Genomic DNA, 25281 nt, shown 5'->3' with positions numbered 1-25281 from the left:
TCTTCCAGCCCCTAGACTTCTCTCCCGCCAGCTGCTGCTGCTGGTGCTGAAGGCGTGGACGGGAGCAGTCAGGAGGTGGCAGTCACCTCTGCCAGTGCCTCACATCCTTGCTGCCTTCCTCTTCTGCGGGCCCTTCCCCTCCTGGAATGCTTAGGGACTGGTTTTTCCTATGTCCCTCTTCCTTCCAGGCCATCAGTTTCTCGTTTTGTCATTCCCTTTAACATTAAAACATGCTGCCATTTCTCTTATCCGACAGAACAAAAACACCTTTCTTGACCAAAACCACAAACCAGTTTTTCTGTTTTCTTGCATTCCCCATTTATTGTTTCCCCTTGAATACACTCCATTATAGATTTTTATTTCAACTATTCTACTGAAATGGATCTTCTACACTTTTTTCTTTTTAAATTGCCAGATACAATTGTACCTATTTACTGTGTACAGTGTGCCATTTGGAATTGTGTATGTGTGTATTGTGTAGTGACTAAGTGACTCTCTGCCTCACCTCGTTATTTTTGGGTTGAAACACTGTACATCCCCTCTCAGCAGTTTTTAAGAATAGTGTCCAGTCCATTATTAACTTTAGTCACCATGTTTTACAACAATCTCTCGAACTTCTTCCTCTTAACTGGAATCTGACATCCTTTGCCTGGCGTCTCCCTCAGGCCCTAGGCCCTGGCAGCCACCAGTCTTTTAGATTCTGTAGAGCAGTGACAGGAGGTGGTGCGAAGCAGGACTTTTCAAAGCTGCCAGTGCTTGCCTGTTACTCTGCCCAGCAAGCAGGGTTGCTCTGCCGCCTTTGACCTGTCAGAAGCATTTGGTGGTGTGGGCCTCTTCCTCCATGAAGCTCCTTTCTTGCTGGCTTCCCAGCCTCTCTCCTGGCTCTGTTCTTGCCTTGTTGGCCACTCCCTGTTCTCCTTTCTGCTTTTTATCTCCCTGTCCTCCAAGTGGTGGCCTGAAATGAGGGCTCAGTGTCAGAGCCACAACCTTCCATACTTTGCAATCTCCTTTGGTCTCATGGCTGTACATGTCAGCAGTCCTGTAGCTTTCCAAGGCATTTCTGCAACTCGGGCTCTCTTCGCCTTTCTATCTCTGTACGTTCAGCTCCTACTCGATATCACAAATTCATGTGTCTGACAGGCTTCTGAAACTTGGTACATCTAAAGCCAAACTCTTGACCCTTGTCCCTTTTCTACAGGTCTGCTCTATTTGTGTCCCCTCACCTCCAGCTCAATAGATATAATCTGTCCTTCTAACATTTTGGTCAGAAATGTTTCAAACTCATTCTCCATCCAGCATCTGTTTGGAGTCCTGCTATACCCCGTTCGTTCTCATGCTGCCTTGAGCTGCCCTCCCAGGCCTCCCCAGCACACTGACCAAGGTCACAGCCCCTGCTCCCTGCTTCCCTTTCACTCTGCCTAGTTTTCCCCATAGCCCAGGTCACTATGTAGTTTGTTAGGTTTTTACTTTGTCTGTGATTCTTCCTGTTAGTAAATCACCATTGTGAGAGGGGCCTCCCTGGTACCAAGGTGAATGCTGGCACCCAGGAAACACATAATTAACATGTTCCGTGTTGTTGATTTAATTGTTCAAAATATCTGTATCTGCTGGCACATTGCAAGCAGACTTTACAGTGGTGAAGAAGGTAAACATTTCCTGCTGGATATTATGATTTTGTAACTTCTCTTAGTACCCTGGACAGGCCTTTGTTGACCATACATACAGCTGGCTCTTTTTGGGCGTGGCTTGTGCTGGTCTTTGGACGGGCTTGCCACGCAGCTCATGGTCCAGTGGACTTGCTGGTAAATCAAGTGTAGTTTAGTCTTGGTTTGTTTTTCCAAATTTCTCTTTAGAAGGTTTTAACAAATTATATCCTCCACCAGCTCACAAATATAAATTTAAAAGTATATTTTTCAGTGGTTCTTATTTTATTTCTATTAATTATTCTTTATAGTTACAGTTTTCTGAGCCTCAACAAAGTTAAAAGAGACCCCATAGAATTCTGAACTTGATCTGGTCCTGTTCAGTGTGTTATTATGATTCTGGAATAAATCGATCATGGAAATTCGATTGCATTGGAAAGAACTGGGGTATTAGTAATTTTCTGATTTGCTCCATAAACATCATATATTATTAATGTTTGCTTTTTAAATTACTTCTCTTTTTCTTCTCTACTGCTCCTTTTAGGGGCAGGAGGAGAGTTCCAGAGACTGCCACAGGAGTGAAGGGCACTTTCACCAGGCAACATGTCTATTCAACCTTGAACATTCCTTCCTTCCTTCCTTCCTCCTCCTCCTCCTCCTCCTCCTCCTCCTCCTCCTCCTCCTCCTTCTTTTTTTTTTTTTTTTTTTTGGTGCTGGGATTGAACCCATGGCCTTGGCATGTGAGGCAAGCAGTCTAAAAACAGTTATATCCCCAACCCTGGACATTCCCTTCTTTACAAATGCATCTATTTTAATGCCTTAACAAACAAGCTATTTGAAGAATCTGCTTCCATTTTAGAGAGTTTGTTTTTTTTTTTAATCCTAGCTTATTTCTTCAAACTTTGTTACACGAGATTTAAAACTTTGTAGAGAAAAACTCTTTAATGCTGTAAGTTTTAATTTTTTATTTTAAAGTTTCTAGTTTTGCATTTCATCATTTTGGGGTCATGATGTGTCAAATCCTGGTTTATGTTGTTAGTTCCTATACCCCTCTAGCAAACTCTCATTACCTCCTTTTCTACTCTTGGTAGCTATAGAATGAGGAAAATTTTTTCTTTACCTCCAGTTCCTGTTCTGACTTGTCCTCCTGAGACTCCGGAAAAGACCCCATTTTCCATTATAACTCACATTTCTCCAGGAATCTTCTCCCTGCTGTCTCCTGACAGATGCCACTTGTTTAGGTGTCAAGGACAGCAGAACCTGAAAGGAACTGCCTGGCTGGAACTTTTTGTCTGCCATTCCCTTTGTGGTGACGTGGGTGGGGGGTGGGGGCCTTCTGCTGACCAAACTCTGCTTCCGGGACCTGGACACTTGGCGGTCTCTTCCATCCTTTCTCTCTCCACGGGCTTCACACCAGACTACAGCTTTCATAGCCAGAACATCCTGAATCTTCTTAGACCAGAGTTGTAACACCACTGAAGTCAGTCACAGTTTATTTAGATAGTTATTTATCATGGTGGGTCTTTAAAAGACAGCTAGTGTAAAGCAATGAAAAATTTCAAACATTGTTTTTTTTTAAGGTGTAGCCCCTCCTACCCCCACAAGCCATCTGAGATTTTTGTTTTCTGTTTTGTATTGAGGCTCAAATCAAGGGAAACTTTACCTCTGGACCACACCCTAACCCTTTTTATTTTTCAATTTTGTCACATGGTCTTGCTGAGTTGTCCAGGCCGGCATGAAACTTGCAATCTTCTCGCCTCAGTCTCCCCAGGTATGCACCATTGTGCCAGGCTGTCTGAGATTATTGAGGGAATGCATACTTCTGAAAGTATCTTTGTCATTTGTTTTTATAATTTTTAAAACCCCAGGTCAATTGGGAAAAATACAGAAGACACAACCGTTAATAAAAGCAAAACACAAACCTCTCCATGAATATTCTGTGCCTGGGAACTCTCACTGTACCAGGGTATGGTGATTGGTGAGACCTTGCCTCTGACCTGAGGAGCTCCCAGGTCAATGAGTGAGGTGTATTTTCCAGATTGATGGACACAGGAACTCGGTATTGGTAGAAGTGTCTCTGAAACGTCTTGAGGAAGGAGTGAATTTGCTGGTGAAAGAAGTGCTGATCTTGGAGGGGGACGAGTTCTCAGTTATTGAAAGTAGAGGGAGCCCTTTCCTGCAGGATGCTGAACTTGTGGACTAGAAGATCAGTTAATGGGCTGCTTAGCAGGAGCAGTTATGCAGGGAACCAGTGGCTTCTCTTGCTTTTTCCCCAGCGATATCAAAGGATGTAAAAGATTATTATTATTTTTTTAACAAAAAAAAATAGCACCTGCTTAGCAGTTCACTATTCACAGTGGATCATAGAGAATAAAACTGAACTAAATCCACGAGGACACAGGTGTTTATATTTTCTAAAGTATCACTTTTTTTTTTTTAGCCATCATCATGGTCAGCAATTTTTCAAGTGGAGATGCATGAACTGAAACTATTTGGCAATGAACATTCTTTTTGAAAAGAAAGGAATAGCATTGGAACTTGAGAGTGAAATATTTTAGAATAATTTAATACAAAATATCCACCATAAACAACATAATATGTTGGACTCTTTTCGAGTTTAACTTAGAAAAAGCACTTTCTTATATGCTAACAATGCGGTAGAATGTTTCTGAATTAAAACTGGTAGCAACATGCCGCTCAAGTCACTGAGGGAGCTGAAGTTCAGAGGCACATTAAGCCCCAGGCTGTAATCTTGTGTGTGCTATAAACACTTCTTTGTTGTTTTACTGTTTATTTGAATCTGTGTTTCTTTTTCTTTTTTTGGGCACCAGGGATTGAACTCAGGGCCACTCAACCACAAGCCACATTCCCAGCCCTATTTTTTGTATTTTATTTTAGAGATAGGGTCTCACTGAGCTTTTTCTTACTTGTATGATACAAAGTTAATTTACAAGTCATTCCTTCTGATTCTTTTGGAGAAAATTGAAGTCAGAAAGCCTGTGTTAGTCACTAGCATGCACATTTCATCTGTTACAAGTTTTATTATCACAGCAAAGATAAGGACGCTTGTAGTTGTCATTAAGTGCTCAACTTTTAGGTATGAACACAGGAATCCATTGATTAATTTGTTACTGAAAACTATTGGAATTAGGTTGATACCCATTTTTCTTTGTTTTAAAGGAAGCAACCAGGTGAAGCGCTGAGTGATGTTTGGATTTAGGTCTGCTTTCTTCTTGCTTACCCTGCTTTTGCAGCCTGAGTCTGTGGTTAAAGTCTAAGGCCTTAACCATCGCTAGGGAATTAAGGTTATGGAATTTGTGAGGACTTTAGGAGAAAACTTTTAAGTTAATGTGAGGAGGAGCAGGGAACACGCCTAGACTGACTGATTTCTGATGGTCAACTGAGCCATGATGTCCTTGCCCTCTAAAGCTGCTGTAGGAGCTGTTGTGGGACCAGAGAGGTGGGAGGCAGTGGGTGCCCTGTGGCCATCAGGAGATGAGGAGGGGCTACCTTCCCTTTGTCGTGGGGTAGAGCAATGTAGTGAACTGGGTGCTCACTGTGCCATCTTAGCAGTTCAGTTCCTAGTGAGAGAGAGAGAGAGAGAGAGAGAGAGAGAGAGAGAGTGAGTGTGTGTGTGTGTGTGTGAGAGATTCCTGAGTGTTTGAAATAGAACCTACTAAAAGACTCTGGGAGAAGGTTTTGTGAATGTGAGAATGTTCTTTCATATGGTCTTTTTGGCCTAATTGCTAGGGTCAGTGTTTCCCTTATGAGGTACAGGTGCCTGCCTGGGCCTGTGCTTTTACCTCACAGCAGTGAGGAAAACAAGAGAAAACCCTCAGCTCTGGACACATCTCTCCCATTATTAAGGGGTTTTCTTTTAACGGAAAAGTTTCAATGTTATTCTTTTTATGTTAGTAGTATAACTGGGAGTCTAATTGCATTGGATTATAATTTCATAGTGCCATTCATGGTCATGTTGAACATATGTTTTAAATGATTTTTTCTCTCTAGTACCAGAATCAAAAGGAAATCCAACGAGGAAGTGAGGAATTACTTGTAATGACAGTATTTTCAATACCTAATTTATTTAGAAAGGCTCCTTCGGAGGAGAGCCATCTGAAAGCCCAGGCAGGCCTGAAACGTGGGAGTCTCCTCCTGGCTTAGAGCATCTCCCACGTGGACCATGGGCATCTGCTTAGCTTAGTGGCAAGGGCCTGTCTAGAAAGATTTTTGAGAGCCCATCAGTGAGCCATGACTGTTTACCATGGAGAAAATAAAGGGAGTTACATTATTTAAGATGAATTTCATTAAAGGCTAAAGAAAACCTTCAGGTGCATTGAGAGCAGGATTTTGTTGAAAGATATCTGAGCCCCACATCGTTCCCTGTTTTGTAGCACAACTCTAAGGGCAAGGGAACTTCCCTCAGCCCTCTCATCTTCCCCCTCCCTTCTTCCTCTTTCTCTCCCCATCTCCATCACTGTCTCTTCAAGTGAGAAGGATTTAAGGGATTGGAACTCCTGCACAGGCGGGGCTTGAGCCTCTTTTTCTAGTTCTTAGTCCTGCTTCCCCAGACCCAGGGGAAGAGCTGGTGCACCTGTCCCCCTAGTGTGGCTCTTACTGTACACCTTCTGTGCTCTCCTCCCTGATGCCTTCCCAGTTGGGAACTGTTAATACCCTGGATGGCCAGGGTGCCACTGACCCCACCATTGTTTCACAGTCGCCACTGGGTCGGCTTGCACATGGAGGCTGTTATATTTTGCATACAGTTCTTTCCTCACTTGATATTTACATTCTGACATTAAGAGATTAGAGGATTGTCTGTTATTCCTGGATTGTTTTTTTTTTTTTTTCAACTCAGCTGCTTTCATTTGGCTTTTACGTGTTCATTGCAAAATGTTAAATTATGAAAAATGTGATAAAACATAATTACATGTAAAGTCTTCCTTATCAATTGCTTTGATTTAACAGCTCTGTGTATATAGTATATATTCCAGAGGAAGACTGAGATATAAGAAACATAGTGGTCCTCTTGGAATTCGCTGGTTACCTTTTTTTTTTTCCTGGAAGGGAGAAAAAAGAACAGACCCCAGTTCACTTATTTTCCCCAAAGTACTAGGTTTTGGAGTGAGGGATGGGTTCATAGTATTGAGTCAAGAAGTAGGAAAGAAAGGGACCATTGAATAACTGTGCCAACTGTGTTTTATAAAAAACCAATAAGAGGGATGAGTACTTATATTAGAATTACCTGAGGTATCTACTTAAATAGGTCTCTTCCACTCAGAACCTCTCTTTGGGGGAAATTTGGAGTGTGTATTTAATTTTACAGGCAATTTGGATGCACAGCAAAGTTTGAGAGCCACTGGAGTGCCCACGTACTAAACTAAACTGTCTTTACGTTGTTTTTTTTTTTCCATTTTCAAGTTCTTTTTAAAAAAATTTTAAAAATTTATTCTAATTAGGTATGTATAACAGCAGAATGCATTGATTCAGCTTTCCAGTTTTACCCCTAGCAAGGCTCCTGCATATGATCTCATTCATTACTAGTAACCTTGGAAGGTCACACTTGCAAGTAGGTGTTATTTGTGGTGAGTTTAGGTTTGATTCTAACTCTGAGTTAGTAAAGGGCTTGCTGTCTCCTTTATTACTTTTTGCAGTAAAGATGCATTAGCTCCAGAGATAGGAGAATAGTCAGGCCTAGAGGCCTTTGGTAAGGGCCTTGCTTGGTAATCCAGAAGCACCTGGGACACGTGTTGTGACACAGGTTATTGGACCCATCCCCAGAGTTCCTAATCTGTAATTTGGGGTAGGGCCTGATTAATTCTCATACGTAGAAAGTTTCAAGGTGATTCTGGTATTGCTGCTGCCTCTGCAGGGACCATGTCTGGGACCTACCCTGTAAACTGTCTGGTGCTTTGGAGTTGTTTGGTAAATGCTTTGCCCAAAGGAGGTGTGCAGAGGCCATGCCCTTTCTTTCCTGGACCCTGTTAATGCCCTGCGTGGCAGGGGCCTCACTGACCCCTCATTGTTCACACTTGCCACTGTTTGGAGTGTCCTTTCTTCAGAGCAGTGGCTCCCATGTTTGTTTTCCCTTGAGAAAAGCAATAGGGGTAAACTTCAGAATTGATACAAAGCTCACTGTTTTTGGAATGTTGAAGGTGTTTAACAGAAAATTGCTAAAGAAATAAATTTTACTTTAACTTTGATGTAATTCATGACAAATCTCAATTTTCTAGGGTCTTTTCTTTTTTTACCCAATTAAAAATTTACTTCACTCCTTAACGGTAAATATTTTCCTATAATTATAGCAACACTTAACTGGAATATGTACATTTTTAAACATCATAAAGGCATCCTTGAAAAAAATCAGAACTTTGACCATTTTTGAGAGAAGTATGCTTATGATCTAACTTTGTAGAAGATCAGTGGAGATTATACTAACTGGATGTCAAGTTCTTTTGAGTGTGTTCTTTCTTTTTGTACTCTTAAAACAAAAATGACTGGGCAGGGGGAAAATTTAATAGATCAAATGATCTTTTTTAACATCTTGTAAAAAGTTTAAAATTATTAAATATTATATTGATGGTAAAAAAATTCCACAAATTCCTTTCTGCTGCTTGCATTCTGAAAGTATTATTGGTACAATGCAAAACAGCAGTCAAGAGCTGGCTCTTGTATTTTATTTTTTCTCCTGTTACTTTCTTCATAGCCACATTGTTTTTCTTTTCCTTTCTTTCTTTCTTTTTTTTTTTTTTAGTTTTCACTCCAGGAATTTTAAGGAGGAATTGTACAAGTTGTGAAAGTGGCTGCCTATACAGTTTGGGGAGAGTTGGATGGCAGGCTTGGGACAGGATCTTCCTGGCACTTCTCTCTTTTTTTGGCAGATACAAAGTCTGTCCCTGTTTGTGCAGCATATGGGTTTCATGAGTTCTGTTTCAGCAGGTCACTGTCATGTCACTCACATCCGTCCTATTACTCCTCTAATTTAAGGTATGTGCATAATAATGCAGGTGACTTGTGTACATAGCTCTGCAGCCAGAGATACTCAGGCAACCTTTTATTTCATATTTAATTTGGACACAAACAGCATGTTTGAAAATTCTTTAGTAGGTCTGAGAATTTTAGTAATTTTATTTTTATTTCATTTATTTAGAAAAAGATCATAATTTTGAATGCAGTTATTTGTAACTAATTTGGTCATACAAATCTCAATGAAATTATGATATTCTTAGTTCTGGTGAGTTTCCTTGTTGATATTATCTCAGTCATCACCCTTTAGCATCCTTTGTGTGTGTGTGTGTGTGTGTGTGTGTTTGGAAATCTGGTGAAAGCTATGGACTCTCCCCCAAGGAAAGTACAGACATATGCACATTTGCTGTAATTTCTGGGGAGTTTTCAATGCCTTGACTCCAAGGTCAAGAATGCCTGCCCTCAGTGTGAGTTGCAGTCTCACTTTGTAGGAAGACCTGTTTAACCTTGCTTTCTACTTGATGCAGACCCTGCTGGGCTCTTGTGCCTGGTGTGGTAGATTTCTTGGTCTGGAGGAAGGGCTTAGATTGTTGGAGAAAGAATCAGCACTCAGAGGGTATGAGAAGCCAATGCCAGACTTAGTTTATTTTAGAGCTGGGGATAATCTTTTCATTGGCAATAAGACTAGGTGACCATCCTTGGCCCAAGTGGGTGAGCAGATTCAGGTCTACCTAGTTTACATCCACAGAGGCTTGGTGAATTAACCCTTGTTAATGATACAGCCGAATTCCACACTACAGATGCTAAGTAGTGGCTTACTACCTCAAACCTCATTTTTTTTTGTTATGATGATTTAATGAAAATACTACACTGTATTTAATTAACAAATCCCACAATTTACAGAGTTTGTAACAAATTCAAATTCCTGTACCCAACCTTACGTGGGGATTTGTCAGCTACAGGATAGGGAGCTGCTATTATTCCTCATCTGGTGGGTGTGGAGTAGGAAAGTCATTATGCACAGACACTGGGGAAAGAATATTGGTTCTCTTTGGGACAGGTCCCTCAGCCTCTGTACCTCAGTTTTTTCATTAGTAAAATGAAGTTGGCCCTCTGTATGTCTGGATTCAACCATGCTCATATCAGAAGTATTCAGAAAACAAATTGTGTCTTTACTAAACACATACAGACTTTTCTTTCTGGTCATTTTTCCCTACATTAAATTAAATATGGCAGCTAAATGTACATAGTACTAGTGTTGTATCAGCGATAAGTCACTTGGAGATGATCTAAAGCTTACAGGAGGCTGCATGTAGGTTCTCTGTAGATATTGCACCGTTTATAAAAGGGACAAGAGCATCTGGGGTTTTTGAATCTGCCCAGTGGGGTGGGTGGTGTGGAAACCAGTACTGCACAGATCTTGAAGGACAACTGTATTTATTTCATGGAGTTGATGTGAAGATTGGAAGAGTTTATTGAATGAGTAAAACACTTGGAGAGGTGCCTGGCGAATAGTAAATGTTGTGTACGGAAGCGCTCGTTCTTTGTCACCACCATCACTATTGTAGCCATAAAGTCCTAGTAGTTGAATTAACACTTTGATTCTCATCCTTTAATGTGTTTTAAATAGTTGAAATAACAATAAGTGACAATAAGTGTGGCTTTCAGATGTGCTGGGCACAGTGCTAAGGCTCAAAGGCAGTGAGTGAATCATATCCATTACGGGCTCCTCTCTTGTAGGGGGCAGGTTCCTATTTCTTGGTTTTGTAGGTGAGTCATGGAATTCTTCTGTAGTAAGTTATGGAGCTAAGATTCTTGGATGTTGTAATTCATTTAGGAATTACTATTTTTCTCTGCATAAAGTACAGATAACGAACATTAACTGGGGCTAGTTAGCTTTGTGAGTTTTTAAAAATAAATTGACTATTAAAAGTCTTAATTATTTTAGTCATTAGCTTTTGAGTGTCTCCATATTTTATTAGATATTTTAGTAAATGTCATTTTAGGCAAATATGTGGCTGGCTTCCCTTCGCACTCTGGGCCAACTGGCAGTTGGAAGAAGTTCTTGTGAAAATAGAGGGAAAACAAAACAAAAGGCTTCTCCCAAACCTGGAATGCCATCCTGCAGGACCCTGACCACTCTGCTCCCTCAGCCTTCGATTTTCTGCAGACTTAAAGGGGGCCACAGCCTGCCTCAGTGTGGGGCCTTGTCTCAGCCATGGTCTTGGAGATGGCAAGCATTTCATGCTGAGAAACCCGTTGTCAGTACCATGGAAGCTCTTGAGTAAGAAATGTCATGAGGTAGCTTGTACAGGCTTGTCCCTGTTTTAGAATAGTCTTTAAAAATCTGGAAAACAATTATTCCTTTGAATTAATATAAAGTAAGGAATATTCGGAATGTCTAGGTTTTGGACTCATCAACATATGTAGTGTAGGATCCGGAACATTACTTTAAGCTTTAAATTGGCCGATAGAATTAGTGGCAGTAAAAAAAACACTTGAGCTTACTTCATGTGACTTTGATCCAAGCTGAAAGAGCCTGGGGAAAGGCAGACGTCGGGGAAAATATCAATATTGACTTGAAAAAAGTAAAGAGATTGACCATCATGGTACTAACTCATCGTGATATATACCAAAGCCCCACTTAGCTGCCCTATGCCTTCTGCCCTGTGCCTGCGAGACAGTGGAGGGGTCTATGGTACCCCCAGACTGCAGGGACACTTCACCCAGCGGCACCAGAGTAGGAATTGCCCCCTGTCTGGGGTTACACTAGCTAGTGAAGAGGGAAGTTGAAATTTGAATTGGGTTTGTTGATGCAAAGGTTCAAGGTCTCTGCATGACATCTGTAGCTGCAAAAGTCTTCTTGAAATCAGAGAGCAGGCCTTTAGAGGCCCTTTGTCAGGTCTGGTCTAGGAAGGCTGTAGAGAGCAAGTGGTGAGACTGAATAAGAATCACTGGGCCAACAAGAAGAGCAGGTTTTACCTGGGGAATCTCAGGGAAGAACAAAATTGATACGGTTAATTCAGTTAAGATGACTGAGGGAATTTTGTAGTTTTTGTTGAGTCATCTAAACAGTAGGGTTAAATAGTGTAGCAGACAACTTTAAAGATAAAAATGGGGGCAGGTAAAATCTGAAAGAAGAAAATATCAGTGCTACTTATGTTTTCAAGGGGAGGAAGAAGCTGAAGATAATTAAGAAGTGATTGTGGCTTTCAGATGAAAGCCTGCTTCACCTTAGCCACACTTTTGGGGATTCTCACAGGTAGCCATTCATGCCATTAACTGCATTTTCATTTAAATGGAAATTTTTAGACACAAAAGAAGTAGACGCCTGCACTTGTGCTTCTTTCTCTATACCCCTCCCCTGCATTCCTCCCCCTGCCTACCAGTTTGTTTTGCTCTGCTTTTGTGTCAGGGATTGAACTCAGGACCTCCTGCATGCCCAGCATAGGATCTACAGCTGGGCCACACCCCCATCCCTCCAGTATTATTTTGAAGTCAATTCAAGACATTGTGTCACTTAATCAGGAAGTATTTTACTATGTCCCTCTCTAAGATAAAGGGCTTATAAAAGAAACACAATACAGTTATCACATTTAAAGTATAATTTATTCCTATCAATTATCCAGTAGTTCAGATTTCTAGTAGTCTAATAAATCAGTGTTTTGTTTTATTTAGATGAGAGTAGTTTGAATCAGGATACAAATAAAGTCCAATCTTCAGTTAATATATTTTAACCTCTTCATTTCTAGGATTTCCTTCTGTCTTCTCTCTTTCTTTTCCACTCTCCTTTTATTTTACTGGCACCTGTTTGTTGAAGAATCAGAGTCATTTATCTAGTAGAGATCTCCACAGATTGGGATATACTGATTGATTGACTCACTGCGGTTTCACATGTTCCTTTGTCCTTTTTATTTCTTTGTAAATTACTGATTTGATCATCTGCAGTCAAGCTCCCTTAGCCCCCTGTGTTGCTGTTGTGCTCACTGGGTGCAGAGTGTCTTGATTCCCCTCTTTTCAATGGCACCATGGCTGCTCTCTGCAGTCTTTCTCCTCCTTTTTAAATTTCCATTATGTTTTACTGCATTATTCTGTGGTCCTTTTGCCTTAAGACTGCCATAACAAACAGCAAAATGTGTTTTGAAGCACACTGTTGCCAGGCAGTGTAGCAGTTAACATGATAAATACCCTTGGCCATGAGCTCAAGTTGTGTTTTTTATGAGTTTGTGCTTTTTTTTTTTTTTTTTTGGTGGTGGTGTTGGGGATCAAACCCAGTGCCTTGTGCATGTGAGGCAAGCACTCTACCAACAGAGGTGTATCCATACCCAGCCCCAGGTTTGTGCATTTGTTTTGGTGTTGTGATATCTCCATGAGGTCTTTCTTGCCAGCCATTTAGTAGCCATTTGCCTGACCTGTATTGGGACTCAGTCAGTGCTGGGCACTGGGAATCCAAGGGGACAGTGGCCCTCTCCTAGAGAAATGGCAAGTGGATTCTGGGAGAGCTGAAATGCACCAGTGCCAGTTCTGCAGGAGAGTCTGTGTGAAGTTGGTCTGAGGTAGTTGTCTTGGAGGGTCGTGGAGCTCATTTCTAGTGCAATCTTGAGGACAGCAGGTGCTGTGTAGATTTGGGGGAAGGCAGGTGTACACTCAGGGGCAGCAGCAGAGAGGCCAGAGGAGCCTCAGCAGGGAGGGGCGAGGTGAGTCTGGAGTGCAGCCAGAGCTCTTCTGTGCCTACCGTGGACACTGGACTTGATGCTCTAGGTACCCAGGGGGCATTTTCAGAGCATCTGCATTGAGGATGCCCACATCACACAGGAAGCTGGAGTGTAAAACAGCTCCAAAGCAGAGGCTGACTGTTGGGCAGGAGAAAGGGGGTGGATTGGAAGGACCATGTGGTTTGGGGATGCGTCAGACATGTAGGGGTCCTGGAAGAGGTAGCAGATGTGCAAGGCAGCTCTGAGAACTCCCATTTGAGGGGCAGGACCTGGAACAGGAGCCAGTTTGTGGGGGATGGTTAAGAGAGAGAAGAGTGTGAGGGCCTCTCCCTACAGGTCCAGATGCTCATTTTGCAGTAGGAGACAGGGTACTGACAGCAGAGATGCAGAATCATCAGATGAGGGTTAGCGTGGAGTCCTTGGGGAACAAACATTGAGGACACCTGCTTTTAGGGGGCAGGTGGAGAGAGAGAAGCCAGCAGAAGAGCCTTGATGGGCCCCTTCATCTTGCTTCCCATTAGCTGATGAGTTTTAATAACTGTTTGCTGATACTGAGTGGCACAGAGAGTGGCTTTGCATTTAAACTCATGAAAGGAAATTTTTATTCTAATACTACATATCTATGATATCGGCATTGAGGATTTTGACACACATGTAAAGTCCTTAAGCTTATAATTTTTGAAAATGGAATTTAGGAGAATATATGAACACCCAGGATAATATCTTTTGAAGAATTAAAGTTATATTAAACATTTGTTATGTAGTGGTGCTTCCAGCTTTGTTGTCTTTGAAGCACACTTATTGTAGAAATGAAGGTATGTCTTTCCCTTCTTGAGACACCCCTAACATAGTGCCATTCCCTGGCTAGGCAAGTTACTTAAGTTTCTTTTGTGTTGTTGGTAAAAAGCAAGATGACAATAGGACTCTCTCATGGGCTTGTTGTTAAGATAAACTGGGCACAGCACTTGTCACAGAGTGACGTCTTGCAAATGTTAGCTGTCCTGGTTTATATTTCCGTAGGGCTTTCCTGGCGTGGCAGGGAGGTCAGTGTGCCACTCTTCCACATGCCCTTCCTTTTGGAAAGGATATTTTACATTTCTCTGCATTGAAGGGGAAGTCGTAACACAAGTGGATTTCTTCAGGTTAGGGATGGTTTCCAGGCCTGGCAACCCCTGGTCCTGTGTATCTCTGTGGGGTGGTTTTGTCTTCTCCCCAGCTAAAATATCATTCATTCCAGGACAATGTTTTTTCCTGTAGTAGTTAGAATTGATGATAGGTGTTTCCGAAGCAAGGAGAGAAAAGGAGGAAGAGACTCTTCTGACCTGGATGGCACAGGATTTTATGAGATACCCAAATCCTGTTCCTTCACCTTGGATTGTTCAAGCATGTGACCATCTTAACACGTTTCCTAGCATATCCGTATTTTATGTGATGATGGAAAAGCTTTTCTTGGCAGGTGCTGTGGTGTATGCCTGTTTCCCAGATGCTTGGGAGGCTGAGGCAGGAGGATCAAAGGTTCAAAGAAGCCTCAGCAACTTTAATCATTAATTGGCCAGAATCAGAAGCCAGGGTGGGTCCCTCTTGCTTTTTGTCATAACCCAAAGCTAGGGTGTTGGACTATTAAGGCAAGCAGATTTGCTTGCTTCTGGAGGTAACCTCGCCTACCTCTTGCTGGGTACCGTTGCTGTTTGTTCATGACTGAAGTGTTCCTTCTTTTTTTTATACTACGTTTTAAAAAAATTGTTGATGGACCTTTACTTTATTTATTAATTTATTTATATGTGGTGCTGAGAATCGAAGCTTTGGCTTTGCTACTTTTTATATGTAGGTAGATATATTGTGATGCTAACATATAAACATCTTGAGTGAGTTTTTTTCTATTCTGAAATGATGCAATGAGTGTAAATTGACACTTTCTTTGTTAAGAGCACTTTGCTGGTGTCTATCAAAATTTTAAATGTACCAGCCTACTAACAGAAAATGCACCTGTAGAGATTTACACTACAGAGAAATTTCACATGAAAATTATGCATGAGGATGCTTGCTCTAATGCTGTGTGAAGTAGGGAAGACTGGAAACAACATAAATGTACATTAGTAGGTGACTGGTTAGCTCAGGTATCTACCAATAATACAGAACTTCAGAGCCGTAAGGAAAGAATGAAATGGATATTGAGCTGTTGATGTAGAATGATCTAAAAAACATTGGTAAAGGACTGCAAATTATGTTATTTACAGGATCTATTCTCCAGCTGTGTAAAAGGGAAAAAGAATTTAAATTCCCATTTGTACTTGATGACACATTGAAAAATTATGGAAAGGTAAATGAAAAACCGTTAGTGTAGTAGCACTCTTTAGAGGGTGAGTGTCTGGGAATGAGCCATCTTTCTTTTCATTGTTGATCTCTGTCTTTTGAACTCATACCATGGAAATATTTTCCCATTTTAATTTTCTTAAAAGTACCCTGATGTTTTGGTGATTCTACATTTTCTGTAGAGTCTCATGTTGCCATTAGTATTTAGTTCACCTTGTAAGTGAAAGTTTCTGAAGCAAATATGTACATACCCCTACCTGTACTCTTTTTACACTTTTGTTGTTGGTATGACAGTTTTCCATTTTATGTTTGACTCACAACATAAAGAAGGTTAAGACCAGAGCCCATCCCTTATTAAATTTATATGTGGGATGTAGAAAAGTAACACAGGTGAAGAATTCTGGAAGGGTAAAAACCATATTCCCATTGCTTCCAATGTTATCGCAGTATGGTATTCTTTTAAAAGAGGTGTCACTTTTTTACAAGTGTGTAAACTATTATACACACTTGTGTGTACTTTTTAAAACTTAGAAATAACCGAAGATGACAGTGATGTTTTAAAATTTAAAGCTGTGCTTATTTGTTGCTGGTTTATGAACTGCAGTGGTAACCACATTCTGTATTTTTTTATTCTGACATTGCCCTCTTCTTGTTTATTGAATTACTTATATTTAATTACGCTTCTTGAGATTAAAATAAGTACATGCTGAGAATAAATAAATAAAGCAAGCAAGCAAGTCAGCTTGTGAAAAAGCTCAAGTTTGTTATGGGATAAAACTTTTCTATATCTATTAAAGCAGCCAGACATTAACCTCAGAGTCCCTCTGTACATTATATATGGGAGGTGACTGTCACACACCGGAACTCTGCCTTTTCTCTGTGCTCTCAGTTAATCAGTCCTCATGCTAGAATATAAACTGAGGCAGAACAAATGTCCTTTTCAGTGATTCCCACTAAATTTCATTTGGTTTTATTTCCAACTGTATTTAATAATTGAAAATTTCTTATGGTTAGGAATAGAATTTGAGATTTTGAACTTTTAAAGTCTTAAAAATGAAATGTGAAATTAGAGTGCATTTTTCTAATGGCTTTCTGTTAGTTCGGTGTTGCTTGTTTTAGAGGGGATGACTTTAAATTGAAGTGTGTATCCACTACAGTTGGAATGTCTTTCTCAAACCCTTTAAAAAGCCGTTCATTTAGCTATGGAGAGAAAATACAGAGCAGTGGAAAAGGCTAATAAGCATAGAGCATGTGAGCCTGCACTGTTTCCGAACTGGAGTTTGCTTAAAACGTGCCTGGGCACTGCCTGTGAACTGTTTGCGCACGTGTGCGTACAGAGGGGCAGGGTCTGCTCATTTCTGTGCCCATTGTGAGGCTGTCCTGCACCTTTGTGCTGTTTCTGTAACAGGGTGAAGGGCCCTGAATGGAGGCCTTGTGCCCCACTTGATTTGAAATCCTGGCTGTTAATCTCAGGGAACCATAGGGCACCCAGCGGGAAGTCTCTGTGACAAGTGAAAACCTAGGATCTGCTTGAAACCATGGTTTGTGGGGGAGGGCAGTGAGGGTGGTAATAATCCCTCAGCCCTTGCTTTTGTCCCCTACAAACCTAATTGTTACCCTCTGCTGGCAACCAGATGGAAGAGCTGCCTGTTCAAGTGTCCTTGGCTTGCATGTGATTACTCCCACCTCCTGGTATTGTGGTTACCAAATAAAACCCGTGTAACTGTGATTGAATTCTCATAGGAAAATACAGTCCTGGCTGGGTGTTTTACATGTCTATTAGTTAAATATCTGATTCTCTCTCTCTCTCTCTTTTTTCTTTGATGGACATTTCTTTAAAAGTAATAAGGATTGCATGTGAAAATGCTGAATTGTTGGCATGCTTTTTATTTCAGAGTCTGCTTAAAGGCAGTTCACACCAACACTGAGCTTGCATTGGCAGTTAAATCTAGTTTGTGCAGCTTTTATACTTTGTAGTACCAGCCTCTGTGCAGAGTTTCTTGGCATCAGAAAAGTCATGCAATTTAAGTCTATACACTGTGAGAGAAGGGTAGGGCAGCAGAAGCTTTTTTATTAGGGTTTCACTTAATAAACCTTAATTTTCCAAGTAATATTTAGGAATTTAGTAGGAGAAGGAGAAGTTGTATATGGTGTATTTTTAGTGCCAACACCGATTAAACTGACAGGGAAGGAGAGAAAATTTTATTTTATTTCTCTTTCTTTTTTGGGGTGAGGGGAATTCCAGTTAGAAACTGGTTTTTCAACCTTGTGCCGGCTGAGACTTGCTGTAATAAATCCTTAGCTTTGTGGCCTTCTGTTTCACTTCAGGTGCAGATGATAAGTAGAATGTTTAGTATCTGAGCCAATGTCAAGAAGTAGCTAGAGAGCTGGTGTACAGGAAGTGCGTTGTGGCATCACATTATATACTGCTCCTCCAGCACAGTGCTGAGAGTATACATCCTGCAAAAATATTCTACAGGATGCCAGAAAGCCCATGTAAACAATATGCTTCTGGTTCCTCTGCAGGTTTTCTGGGGTTTGCTTTGTTCCCCACTGTTGATTTATTTTTTATTGTGGTTTTGTGAAAACCACGCCACATGAGCATGTGGACTTCTGTGCATGAGTGGTTATTGGTTTTGTAGAAACCCCAGGATACCCTGAGCTTAATAATAATAGATGCTGCTGGGCAGGGTGGCATATGCCTGTAATCCCAGCAGCTGGGGAGGCTGAGGCAGGAGGATCGTGAGTTCAAAGCCAGTCTTGGCAACTTAGTGAGTCCCTAAGCAACTCAGCAAGACCTGTCTCTAAATAAAATATAAAAAATTGCTGGGGATGTGACTCAGTGGTTAAATGCCTCTGGGTTCAATCCCCAGTATCACCCCCACCCCCATGATGGTCTTTTGTGAGTAATTGAAGGAGCACATTAAGTGTCGGTTGATAATAAAATTTTCATAATTAATTAATTATTAATATATTTTTTTTTACCTTTTTCTTTGGAATCGCTGTGACGGCTTCTCTGACCTTAAGGGTCCGCAGAAAGAGAGAGAGAGTGAGAGCATGCGCTGACCCCTTTTATTGAGAAAAGCTATTTAAATGAGGCAAGGGGTCAGGTTTCAGGGGGCTGAGTATCTTCATGATGTCCACTGTCAGCAGGTTGACTGACACCTGGGAGCTGGTTGACTGACACCTGGGTAGGCCACACCCAAGGGCACAGTAAGAGAAGGGGACACACATAAGGCACTTCCATGGAAGATTCTATCCTAAACAGGGCAAAGGGTTATATTACAAACTAACAGGTGAGCGTAGCTTCACCCATAGGGCTGTAGCAAGACACACCCATGCACAAGACACTGACCCTTGCACCCAAGAAGGGTGCCACATTTCTGTGTCTGAGTGCCTCAGCACCCAGCCGGGGAGTGTAACTCAAGTCACGTGTAAGGTTGGCCTCCCACACATTCCCCCTTTCTTAATATACAAAAAGAATGTAACTGGGAAATTTTATCTTTCAGCCACTTGACTCTTGGTCCAAGGTCATCACAATCTGCTATTGAAACACAAAAAGAATTAGTAGAAAACATATCTTCACTACACAATTAGTAGAAAACATATCATCTTTATAACACAATCAACACAATAATCTTGGATTATTATTACTTTGCCAAACACTTATCGGAAGATTTTTAATCTTTTCCTAATTTTATTGGAACGTATTGTTTTTGGCCATAGTAACAGACATTTTCATTGCCATGGCATTTAGGCCTCTCCGTAAACCACAGAGCAAGGGGCCCACTCACATTATTTATTATATTGTCTCCTAGAACATCATTACTTAATTCTCATCCTTCCATCAGCACTTAACTGAACATGAAGGATTTAACATGAAGTAATTTAAGTAATTTCAGTCAAACATTAAGTAAATCAGAGTTAAGAAAAAAAATGATAAATACCCTATAGCCTCTAAGAATACAACTTATTGTATCATTAGTTATTGCCAGCTAATATTTCAGAGCTATAATATGCTGAAGTTAATATTAAGGCTTTAAAACAGGTGTATGTCAATTAACCAGACCTAGGCAAACTGCTGGTCTCATAATCCCTAAAGCGACTACTTTAAATATTATTCCTTGTTTATTCAATTGCAGCCTTTGTGGCTATGTCTTAAAACTTACAATGTATAGATTTACTTAATTATGACATAATTAATTAATTTTTTGAGGTAATATTAAAGGCAGTTTGACCAAAATCAGAATTAAATAATACAACTCAACTCCTGAATTAAGCAACAGTGTGGTCTTGTTCTGCAAGAGTTTGGCTGCAGTTGACTCTTCCTCCTCCTCTTCCTCCTCCTCTTTTCACCCTCCTGTAAAACTCAAATGCAATGCTCAGTTTATAAGGCTTAATGAGAAAACCAGCTAATTTTATATATGTATTTTGTTCTGCTATTGATTCACTGTGTTTCTTTATTTTTTGCTTTCAACAAAGTGCTAAAGAAATCACAGGTATAATGTATTTACATATTAGCGAAAATGTAATATTACTTGATACTGTGAAAAATTTTTGCTTCATTTTGATTACTGAAGAAATTTAAAATTCACTGAAATATTTATGAAATATTTTGTATTTGTATTTGTTTAGGACATGTCTCAGGAAGGCTATGGAACTAGATCTCAACCTCCTCTGGCCCCAGGAAAGCCGAATCATGAAGACTTGAATTTAATACAGCAAGAAAGACCATCAAGTTTACCAGTAAGACCTTAATTTGCTGATTTGGAAATGTAATGAGTTAAAGATTTTTTAAAAGAACTATTATTTTTGTACTTCATATTATCACATGGATCAGAAGTTTCCAGGTTTCAGATATATTTTGTGGTTTATTAATTTTTTTGTAGGGCTTAATTCTTAGGAGCACTATAGTTCTGGATGAGTTTATTCCACTTGTAGGAATGGACATCTGTTGGGTAGGTTTTATTTGGCTGGTTGGTGTGTGTGCAGGCAGGTATTTCTGTGGTTCAATTGAGTTTTTTTTTGTTGTTTGTTTGTTTAGCTTGTTGCTTTTTGGTAGAGATACAGAGTAGGGGTCTGTGTAAGATGGAAACTTAAATTCCCACTGTGCAAAGTATATAAATGGTAGATAAACATCTGATACTAATTTGAATTATTCTGGGACTTTACATTTGTATGTAAATGCCACATCACCCAAAAGAAAGTAATTTAGTTAAAAATTTGACAAATCAGCTTGTAAAGCATTTTCATCTGCAACTGGTAAATGGTGATTGAGTTGTATATTAGTAAGAGTAGCGGATACAACGTATCATAGTGATGCCTGAAAATAATTCATTTTTACTTTATTTGCTTTTCAATAGAGAACCTAATTTAAATGAGGTTTTCTTTATTAACTAAAATAAGTCTGTACAAATAAATATTTTGCATTTATTTTCTTGTTAAAGTATTTTGACCTGAAGAATCATTGTTACTACTTAATTTCTGCTAAGGTTTGTTTAAGATGGGAGTTCATGATAGTTATTATTTTAATTTTGAATTTCAACTGTCTTGGCACTAAATAAAACTCGTCATATTCTTTCCAAATATCTGAGAACAAGCATTTGTAATGTGTATGTGTTAGTGTGACGTGTAGCGTGCACAAGGCACCCATTTTATGTTATGCACATAGCCTTAGAAGAAGGTGAGGGAGGGCTGCACGAAGTGCAGGTCTGGGCATCCGCTGCACATGGTTTTGAAATCATAATCTTTATATAGATTTTTATTTCTTTGGTGGGAGGGGGTAAAATTTATTATGGTCTTGTTTTGAAAGTTGGAGTATTGTCTAGTTACTTGGTTTTTTGAAGGAATGAAAAAGGTAATGGAATCTGTTTTATACTAGAGGCTTTGCAAAGCAGATAATTATAGGTTGGTAAGAATGTAGAGAGTGTGTGAAACACATGCACACTGTTCGTAAATTCAGCATTTGCTGAGTATTTGGAAATTGGCTTGTGGTTTTATGAATTTTAAATTGATTCATGGGAAGCAGGTGGACAGTGAATTTCACTTTTTTCCTCACTTGCTGTTTATTGTTATTGGCACCTAAGTTTGTAGGGTTGCCATTGCTGCTGATTGATACTGTGACACAGGTTGGAAATTTTTTTTTTTAAATACTTTTTAGTTGTTGATGACCTTTATTTTATTTATTTGTATGTGGTGCTGAGAATTGAACCCAGTGTGTCATGCATGCTAGGCAAGCGCGCTTCCACTGAGCCATAATCCCAGCTCCCAGGTTGAAAAATTTGTCATAAGTTGGTAGCAATTTTCTACATATTCTTAAACATGGTGTACAGCATGTACTGCTTTTTATTTCCATTCAAGAACTTTAGTGTCTCTCCCTGGTGTACATACAGTTCTTGTCATAGCTCAGTTTGCAATGAATGGGTGACACCCACTACCTCTACAATGTAGCTGGGGTTGGAACCAGGTCCTCTGCTCCAGCGAAATGTACTTAAGAGGCTGGCTCAGGGGCAGATGCTTTATAAATTAATTACTTGAAAAGAAGATGAAAGTATTTGGAGAAGTAAAATAATATATTCATCAAAAATTGAATTTTTTCTGAATTTCTATTCATTGTCTGCATGTATATGATGACTGTCTTCACAGTGATCACCTGCCTCTCTGCCTCCAAAGAGTTTCAGAGGCACATGTAGGTGCAGATTTTGTTATGAAGTCCTTACAATAAGAAATACCAATTAGGGTGTTATTCTTTCTTTCTTGTTTTCTTTTATTTTCTAACTCAGTTAACCAGGAGGCTGATAGACTCAAAAGCACTTTAAATTACATTTCAGTGATTTTTTTTTTTTTTTTTTAGAGACCAAGGTTCCCAGGATTTATGGCTAGTACATAGAAGCCAGTTACTGCATAGAGAACAAGCTGTAGATTAGCCAGTGAATCTAAAACCCAGGTCTGCTGGGATTAACATTGGCTTATTTAGATGAGCTTTAGTGCATCATTTTTCTTTACTAGGGTTTTACGTGTGCAAGAAATTTCTATATGGGGTTTATGTATCTATTTTTGTTTACATGTATGCTTTTTGTTCATGAACTGTACATAATTTAAGATAATCATGGCTTCCGGGAGCCATTCATTGGAGTTCACTTATGGCTCTAATATGTATTTTCATAGTGTTACTTTTATTAAATACTTCATTCTCTAGCTTGGCCCCATTGATTCCACAGCGACTGGAAACTGTTGTAATCTTGGCTGGATTGGCCATTGGATCCTCAGTAGAGCTACTCTTAAAGCCGTACTTTCTTTTCAAGTGCCAGGCACATACATTTTGTCATTTTACTTAAATCAACACATGCTATTTGTACCTCTGGTTTTGTAACTTGGATTTAAGTAAGTTAGAAGCCTTAACCTTTTAAAAAATATAGAATAGTGATTCTAATATGTAATTTTGTGTCTATTATATATGAGACTTTTAACAAATATGTTTCCCAAATTGTTATTTCATAATTTTTTTTGCTTACATTGAAATAGTTTTTGTAACATTTCTCTATGCAGTCATATATTTTTCCTCCAGCATGTTTGTTACATGGTTGTCAACTTTTTATAAGAAATCAAGATGTTCCCAATATCCTTACAATAGATCTATAATTTGATCTCTCAGTTCTTCATCTTACCATGCTTGAAGTTGTGTGCTTTGTATATCCTTAAGTTTCTGTGATCTTCAGTAGCAAATGCAGTTGTGTTTTCCAGCTGACTTAGCTGGATCCTCATATTGTCCACAGAAAGCAAAGAACTGATAAATTAATATGCATTCTCTTGTCTTGGGCCATGACCAGTACTGTTTGCTTTTTGCTTAACAGACTCAGACCTAATCTCAGAACAAATATCCCTTGAATTGCCCACTTACTTCAGTGCCTTCTCAACATACAGCCTTTCCCTGCTGAGCAAGATAGGTCAGTCTGTATTCCTTAGTATTTCCATTATTAATGAATCTTAGCATATAGGACATAATATGAAAATTGGCTTGAAGAACTGCCTTACATTAGGGAATTATCACTTAAATTTGAGCACAATTTGTGGTTTTTCTTTACCTCTAATTTTATAGGAAATGAAGCCAGAATTTAAGCAAATACACAGTGGAAGTTCTAAAAGATGCTGTAACTTTTTTACTCCTTTATTTTTTTAAATATTTTTTTTTTAGTTGAGAGACTTTTAATTTATTGTTTTTAAAAATTTAATTATATGTGGTGCTGAGAATCGAACCCAGTGCCTCACACATGCCAGACAAGTGTGCTACCGCTGAGCCCCAGCCCCAGCCCCTTACGCCTTTATTTTATAAACATTGAGTATATCTCCCAAGTATGATTTAGTACACTTTGTTTTGTTAAATCTTCATCTCTTGTGACATTTATTAGTCATCTTTTTACTACTTACTTTTATAACTATCTTGGCTCCTTGGTTTAAACTGGGATCCTTTCTTGGTATTAATTGTGTTATATTCAGTAAATATTTTCTTAATGTATATAAAAATATTTTGGAATAAATTCTTCCCCTTGTTTCAGAATTATCTTTTAATAGCTTAGGAATCTTTTTCATGGTGTTAAATTGACACGAGGAAAGCCCCTGTCCTCTGCATGCTAATGACACCAGAATATGGGTGTGATAGCAGCACTGGCAAGAGGGTACCGGTTTTTTTTTTTTTTTCTTAATATTTATTTTTTAGTTATAGAACACAATACTCTTATTTTATTTATTTATTTTTATGTGGTGCTGAGGATTGAACCCAGGGCCCTCGCACGTGCTAGGTGAGCGCTCTACCACTGAGCCACAATCCCAGCCCCAAGAGAGTACCAATTTAAAACAATTTTGGTTTTATCAAATGGCCCTTACTTTAACCTTGGTAACCTTAAGTTTGAAAACAAGAGGTGAATACTTTGGATAATTAAGCTTAAAAAAAAGCAAAAGCCATTCTTTTCTTAGTGATATATTTTTTATTTGTAAAAAATTAATTGACAGAAACAATCATAATTTCAACAATTATAGTATAGGTAGATAAGTTCTTAATAGAATACTTATAAACATGTTTAAAAGGAAGTAAAAAATGAAGGTTTTATTTTCTTTCATATTCAGTAAAACAGTGCTTCAGGGATGAAAGAGTTGTTAATATTCCCCAGTTTAGAAATCACTAATTTGTTTTATCTTGCAGAGAGCTGGCACTGGTTTTGCATCTCATGGGTGGTGTTAACTCTGTTCACCCAGGTTATGTTGGTATGGCTGTGTGCTCTACTACGACTTGTGTGCTGACTGTAAAGCCTGGCTGTACTGGAAGGTCCATCAGGTCTTTCAAAGCCTCTTCCCTGTCCTTTCGTCCCTATACGGGAATATCTAAGGAGGTTGACATGAAAAGAGGGGTCTTCCCGAGTTAAGTGAAAACCTAAGAGTGGGAAAAAGTGCTTATGGCACTTTTGTGTAGTTTGTCATTGGAAGGAAATACTGGGCTTCAGATAGAACAAATGTTTTTTGCCCTTTGTGAATGGAAGGAGGTGGTAAATAATGGTAATTCTTTGAAACGGAGATGTTAAAACAGAATATTGGAAGCCTGAAAGAGAATGATTAGAAAACTGTTATTACATTAGCAGTAAAGAACACAG

The 25281-nt window shown here is 39.5% G+C and overlaps 1 protein-coding gene across 3 annotated transcripts in view; it reads left to right on the top strand.

Moving 5' to 3' along the window:
* The window catches only part of Arid1b (AT-rich interaction domain 1B), a 402089-nt gene that overhangs the window by 124150 nt on the left and 252658 nt on the right, over positions 1-25281 (top strand). For all 3 annotated transcript variants that reach the window (XM_076858093.2, XM_076858094.2, XM_076858092.2), the window contains exon 4: positions 20273-20383. In XM_076858093.2, the coding sequence (XP_076714208.2) occupies positions 20273-20383 (111 nt within the window). The remainder of the gene's footprint in view (positions 1-20272; positions 20384-25281) is intronic.

The sequence above is a fragment of the Callospermophilus lateralis genome, chromosome 6 (assembly GCF_048772815.1).
Source record: "Callospermophilus lateralis isolate mCalLat2 chromosome 6, mCalLat2.hap1, whole genome shotgun sequence".
Lineage (NCBI taxonomy): Eukaryota > Metazoa > Chordata > Mammalia > Rodentia > Sciuridae > Callospermophilus > Callospermophilus lateralis.
Note: the sequence above shows the minus strand (reverse complement) of the source record. Positions and strands in the feature narration are given on the sequence as shown.